Genomic DNA, 7,500 nt, shown 5'->3' on the forward strand with positions numbered 1-7,500 from the left:
TTTTTCTTTATTCTAACATTTTTATTGAAATATTCATATATAATAAAGTGTAAAACAAATTTATTTACTTTTAACCATGAAAAATTTTCAATTTTCCTAAACTCTGCCTAAACTCTGCTTCTATAGTATAGTACTATTTATAAAAGTAAATTTTAAAATCTGCAAATGAACATTTGCAGATTTGCAGATTTGCAGATTTCCATGCAATATTTTTCATGGGGTTTCCCATCGAAACTGTCACAAAATGTTGACACTCTCCTAGCTTTGTTACGTGCCTCATTGTGTTCTTCATTCACTGAGATTTTCTCATAACAGCCTTGACATCTTTCCATTTTTTTCTTAGGCCCATCTAAGTCTGTGAGTGAGTGCAGGGAACGTCATCCACTCACAACACCTCAAATTTTACCACCTCTCAAAATCTCTTCAGGTGGGTGACTTATCAGTGAAACCACCATATATTCTTAAAATTGTCAAACTGGCATTTCCTACTGTGGAGAGCATTTTCTGTACAATACCTATACATTTACAACTGTGATTCCAGTGAGAAATAGCTTCCATACCTAGCTTTTTGTACCATATTATATATATATATATATATATATATATATATATATATATATATATATATATATATATATATATATATATATGAATGTATGTATGTATATATTTGTATATAAATATATTTATATAAGTATATTGTATATATGTATATTGTATATTGTATATGTATATATATATATATATATATATATAGATAGATAGATAGATAGATAGATAGATAGATAGATAGATAGATAGATAGATAGATAGATAGATAGATAGATAGATAGATAGATAGATAGATAGATAGACAGACAGACAGACAGACAGACAGACAGACAGACATAGACACATAGATATAGATGTATAAAAGGTATTAATGAAAATGAATATCTTCATAATGCAAGAGATGTAAATACATCTCTTGCATTGTGAAGATATTCATTCTCATTCACACCTTTTATACATCTGTCAATATGAATATGGTTCATAGATATAGATACATATACATACATATACATATACATACACATAAATAACTTAATTAATTAAATAATTCATAAAGTTCATGTGTGTAGGGGGAAAGGGGGGCATTTTGAAGCCCAACACATAATTCCTCCTTCCTAGTAAAGGGGCTTGAACAAAGAGATAACTGAATTGAATCCCAGGCAGACTGCAGGGTTGGTAGACTGATCCAGGATGTTGTTATCTTTATTCCTGTTATAGTTTAAGTTGTTCCAAAATAATATTGTCATAACTGTTTTCGTTGTTTTTGTTGTCATTCATTCTTCTCCCTCTCCTGATCCGTTTATCATCCATTTCTTCATCTTTCACAGAATTGCCCTAAGTTGTGTCAGACTACTCGTATTAAATATAAATGAATTCTTCATCAGAAGAGTCATTGTTATTATGAATTCCACTTGTTCCAGCTCCATAGAAATATTAGGTGTTCTTTATCTATAAGTACAAAATAGTACCACTAAATACACAGGACAAGCAGAAGAACAGATAAAACTGGCCATAGACCGGTAGCCAATAAAGTGGTGATTACCACATAAATATAGGATATCATGATATACTTGTAGAGTGGACTACCAGGGATAGCACTTACTGTGGGCCACAGATTGTACACAATGTGCACAAAATACAGTGCAACACAGGCCACCCTTAGTCACTCTTAATATGGCTCACTGGTGGTACAGTACACTTTCAAGACAAATTTGTTTCTACAACATGATATGCACCACCTGTGAGTCATGCTTTTTAGCTTGTCATGTGACTCCTTACCCATAGGGGAGCAAAACAATCCTGGTTTCACAATGCTCACAGGCATCACATTAGCATGGTAAAGTTCTGAATCTTCCACGCCTGGGGGGTTTGGCATGATCCTCAAATTAACTGTATACTGGATATTAATCCAGTTTAAAAGTTGGAAGTGAATGAAAATATAAAAATGTCTCACTCAATGCTGACAAAAGCTTAGTGTGTCAAATTGGACCAGTAGCAGGCAGCATGAGCAGTGAGCCACTAAAAGGAAACAATTTTTCCACCCTATTTGACGTTGGCTGTAGCATGCATAACTGTCCAGTGAACAAGGTTAAAAAGTGACTTTAGCCTACTTTTATGGGGCTGTAGCTCCTAAATTACTGTAGTATTAGCAAAAACAGCAAACAGCTGTTTAGCTCGCACAACTCTTTTAAAAAATAATTCAAGACACTGGAACCAGTTACCCTTTCTCATTCACCTTGAATAATACATTTAACACAAACTTTTTGCTTATCTTATTATTCACTCTAATCAAGGACTAACACATACACTACCAACATCTTTGTCACATCATATCAACTTCATTTCTAACATCAACAGTCCTGCATCTAATGATTATGTGAAAACTTTCCATTCACTAACCAATCTTACAATTTTCACAAAAACATTGGTATAGAAGCATATAGAGTATTTAACCTATATCCTTTGATAACCAAAGAAAATGAGCACCATCTTTGCAACAGATACATAAAAATCAAATCACTTGTCAATCTAATGAGTCTTGCAAGATATAAAAGGCAAAATTTCGGAATCAAAACCATAAAAGGAAAAAAATAAATAAACCTTAAAAAACAATTACATATGACCTCTCTTCCAATCTATGAAAGAGTGCTAAAAGAGAGGGTTTTAAATATTCTGATAGTGTTGTTTGCTTTTTCTTACTAATACTGATAGTTTTATGAGCATTTAAGTTTTACTTAATGACAAGGTCCTATAGGTTCATGTAACTTTAAGTAACTTCATCACTATTCTATAATCTGATATTTGTATTTGTAAATATCTTCTAATATTCCAAGTGTAAATCATTTTACCTCATATAATTCATATCTTTGTACACCTGTTCCCAATATATTGTGAATATTATTGCAAATTACATTGTATACTTCATAAGTACACCTTTCTCATGGAACTTTACTTCTAAACAAAGAGAGCAAATCCGACATAATCTGTTAGACTTACCTTGTCTGCACACATGGCTACTCTAATGTCCTGTTGCGTTACCTCAATGTGTCTAATGTTCTTAACATAGTTGCCAGCAAGCTGAAAAATCAAATTTGCATTAAATCCTATTTTCTAAAAAAGTCAATTTTGATTTGAATAAATATTTGATATCTATATTTATGCCTTTTTGTGTAGTCTTCATACCAAATAATACATTTCCATAGCTGAACTTACCTTTAATATGTCTGCAGATATATATTCTAAAACTGCAACTATATACAATGTTACTTGATAGTCAATCTTTGTTTGAAGCACATCCTGCAAATGAGAAATTCATTACAAAAAGCAGAACAAAAGCTAAAAGACAGACTCCATTATACAACATACGTTTGAAAAATATATAAGGGGTGTTACAGACATCAGTATTCTCATCTATAATATGGCAACAAAATATGCCAGTTATTTTTTTTTTCTGAGGGGGAACAACTAACCAAGGTGGACTATGTAGAACCTGTCTCACTATTAAATGATGGTAAGTGAGAGTAACCAACACTGTGAAAAACAAAACAATGGCAACTAAGCACGAAAGCATACCCAAATATGGGGTTTATTTTTTACTGCAACAGAACTGAAGACAAGGGGTTAGCATGAATAAATAAGTTATCAGTTGTGTATGAGGAACATGCACACAATGCCATTAAAAGTCTAAAAAGAGCTATAAACACATGTTCAGATCTAGTCTGTCACTATCTGGAATGCCAGCAAACAAAATCTAATCGTTTTATATACAGGTAACCTTTACTCCAAAAGAAATGAAATAAATATTTCTGATTGGTAATCTATTTACAAGACAGGATTTCAAAAGTTACTGCAAAAAGCAAAGAATAATAATGAAGTATTACTGAATCATAGCTGCACTGCAACTATCACATGAAGTAAATATTTTTTAGTGCTGTTGATACGGATAACAGCCACACTAGTTAACTGGAACTTTTTATACTCTCTAATCTTAGATAATTTAACTATTTCTATTTACACTTCTAAGAAAATTTTAAAATATTAATTATTCTTATCAAATATCCATTACTCTACAATAACACAGAATCCATCTCTCCTCTAATATCAGAAAAGTACACAATCAAATTATTATCTAAAAAATAAATAACTAAATATATAATGAAGCAAAAAAATGGATCACACATACATGAAAATTCCAATCTTGAATATATAATAGCCTCGGCAAACTTACCCGTAAAAGTGGATGTGCCTTCTCTGCTGGTAACACCAATGGTGACTTCTTACGACCCTTTTCAATGGCTGCTTGAGCATCTCCAATTGCCCAGCGGTCAATCGGGTTGGGAAACGTTCTCTGTACCCTTTCCTCCACATCCTGTAGAATAAAAAATAATTTTAAAATATGTAAATATACAATGATCTTATATCTTATATCACACATATCAATGTATTCTCAAATGAAAGTTTCATCACATTTTTCTGAACTTTCTCTCTACTAGAATCTTCAAACTACATCTTAACCTGCTGACAATCTCGACAAATTAAGCTGCTGCTGCCAGGGATGGCATGTACATATATGTTGTGAATTTAGTTTATTAATTGTCTTCACACACAGATGGCTCCACAAATACTAAGTCACCAATGAGCCAATTACTAGGACTACCCACCTCACCTATTTACATTTTCCCTTTATTTCTGAGAACAATTTTTTATCTTATATTGAAGTTAGTAATGTCAATAACGGTATAATAATTATAATGTCTATAATAATAATAACAACATCAATACTGATAGAACTGGTAAAAAAAACTTATTTTCCCAAAAAATTCAACAAAAGATAAAATCAGGTGAGGTTACAAGGTCTAATTGACTCCTTTGTGGCTAAATACTTTTCAGCTAAGACCTATAGAAATGGCTGGGTCTGCCTAATTAAATTAATTATGCAAAGATTACAGCCCTTAAGTCTTGAGTGACATGAACATATTTTTTTCAATTTTGCTTGAATATATAATTCTGATGTTTTATATAATTACACACGTGTGGCAGATGTCAGATGACTCTTCAGTTGTGTTTTGTAATATTGCTTGAATATTCTGATCCAGACATAAAATGCACCAGTTCTTGTTTGTGATATTCTTCCTTCTCACGTATACCTTTTCTATGTGCATCAGAATTAATGAGAAACATCCATGTATGTGAGATGTGTGGACACATCACACCCTAAGAACCTCGGTCTTCATTTACTTTGATGTATCCTTTCTAGGGTGGTGAATGTGATATAACCATTAGACCTACTTTAATTTTATTTTATATTTATCATAATGCTAGATCATGTAAAGAAAAAGTCTTCCTGAGTCATGACTGATAAATAAAACAAAAAGGATTTCTTTTTCTCTTAGGCTTATTTCAATGCAATATCATTGATAAAAAGTCATATAGTGTTAAAAGTTCTTTAAAAAATCATTTGAAGTCACAAAAATACAAAAAATATCAAAGGTAATGTGTGAGAGAAAACTATATCTACCTGGTACCCTCTCTGGTCATTTAGCTCATTTGCATGATGCCTTACCAAACTTGGGCAAACATGTTCTTGCGCAATTTTAAATACTTTGTCTTTCTTTATCTATTATGTGGTACTTGTAAATTATCACAATATGTAAAATAATTATTTTTCATGGTATATACTGACCTACTGAACTTTTCGGGTAAATGGATCCCAGCATTAATCAATTGGATCCAGGTGCTTCATGGCCCTCATGTGGCCCAAAATCAAGGCATTAGGCTTTGTGTGTTGACCCTCAAGGCCCAGCCTACACAAACGCTCACATGCAGTATCAATATTCTTTCACTACTTTTTGCACAGTTGTTATGATTTTTCTGTATAATTTTTTTGCCATTTTCCAAGGTATGTACTTGTTATTTGTTATGCTATATCTAGATGGTAAGACTGTTTTCCTTGATTAGACTCCATATTATCCATGATATTTTACAGCTCTGTGCAGTAACAATAGCTGTAAGTGATATAGTGTTATTTGCATCTTTTTTTATATATTTGTATTATTCAATTTTCTGTAATACATCCTATGCTGATGGTCATGGTGGGAACAAATAAGATCCAGAACATGGAAATACTGTCCTTCCTGGAGACAGCTTGTTTCCAGCCACAGCTTGATGAGCTTTCATTGGTTTACTTTACCCTTTCAATGCAGATAACGTCACTATCATGTCATGAAAAAATATGGCTTGAGGGGCGGGTGACGTGAGCATGCCATCACAGAAAAATTTGGTTTTGGGCTGGGGTGACGCAAACTTGCCATCATGAGAATTTTGGATGACAGCCAGGGTGACACGAACAGCTCACCCCGAGTCCATAAAGTTCTTGGAGGGTGGGCATTTAGGAAGGGACTTTTGCATTATTTCCATTGAGATATGAGTGTTAAATGTACAATCTCTTAGTCATAGCTGGAGGAGCCTCAGCTCCAGGGAGGATACCATTTTTAAGCTCAGGATCCTATTCCTGGCTGCTGTGACCTGCAGTGCAGGTTATATAACAGAAAATAGAATATTGCAAAAAATAAAGACAAATATAGATATTGGTAAATGGCAAAAAAGCTAAAAATGCTTATGCCAAAAAAAGAGAAAGGGGAAAGGGGAAGCATGGAGTATTGTCACCACACACAAGTGTTCGTATGCGCCCAGGTTACAAGCCACACACCATATTTTGGGCCATGTGATGGTAGTGAAGCATTCGTATCCAATGGGTTAAATGCCCACTGAATCTAAAATAGGGCAATTCATGGGGAGTCATGTCACCCAGGCTCTCAGGCAAAATTTTTTATAATGGCATATATTATTATCAAGTTCTTGGTAACCGACCAGGTTAATATCTAAAATCTAAATTTAGAATGTAGATAAATCAAATTTATGTTATACAAATACAAACAAAAGGAAAAATATACTAAATTTATGAGTAAATGCATACTTCAATTGGTAGATTTTAATGTCATACCTGAATTACAGAAGTGCCCAGTGAAATTATTCATCTCCTTCCTATCTTTTCGAACAAGAGCCATCATCACACCTCTCAAACAAAGCACTCTTCCTTTCCTAAGACATACTCACCTGGACGGTGTGAGGGGCTGGGCGAGCACACAACATGGCCAGCAGGCGTAAGATGAGGCTCTCCACATATTCAAGTGCATCATCTTTGGCCGCTAGGGAGGGATGCACCTGCTCCAGCACCTGTAATTGAGATCATTCATGGTAAAGAGAGGAAAATCAATTAAACTAATTATATACTATCTATATCTATACTTACTGTAATGGTTAAATATAACATTTTTTCTGGAAAACAACAAACTATAATTCCCAAACTATAATTCAACTTTCCACTTCTCGCAGATCCACACACACCCTTCCCCTACATTCTTTTTGAGTATATACATAATATATATA

The 7,500-nt window shown here is 33.4% G+C and overlaps 1 protein-coding gene across 1 annotated transcript in view; it reads right to left on the bottom strand.

The window, feature by feature from the left end:
- Window positions 1-7,500, bottom strand: part of LOC119595614 (son of sevenless homolog 2-like) — a 44,171-nt gene that overhangs the window by 24,738 nt on the left and 11,933 nt on the right. Inside the window, exons 2-5 of the mRNA XM_037944724.1 lie at window positions 7,168-7,287; window positions 4,280-4,420; window positions 3,265-3,348; window positions 3,049-3,129 (exon numbers count right to left, since the gene is read on the bottom strand). Of these exons, the coding sequence (XP_037800652.1) occupies window positions 3,049-3,129; window positions 3,265-3,348; window positions 4,280-4,420; window positions 7,168-7,287 (426 nt within the window). The remainder of the gene's footprint in view (window positions 1-3,048; window positions 3,130-3,264; window positions 3,349-4,279; window positions 4,421-7,167; window positions 7,288-7,500) is intronic.

The sequence above is a fragment of the Penaeus monodon genome, chromosome 36, assembly GCF_015228065.2.
Source record: "Penaeus monodon isolate SGIC_2016 chromosome 36, NSTDA_Pmon_1, whole genome shotgun sequence".
Lineage (NCBI taxonomy): Eukaryota > Metazoa > Arthropoda > Malacostraca > Decapoda > Penaeidae > Penaeus > Penaeus monodon.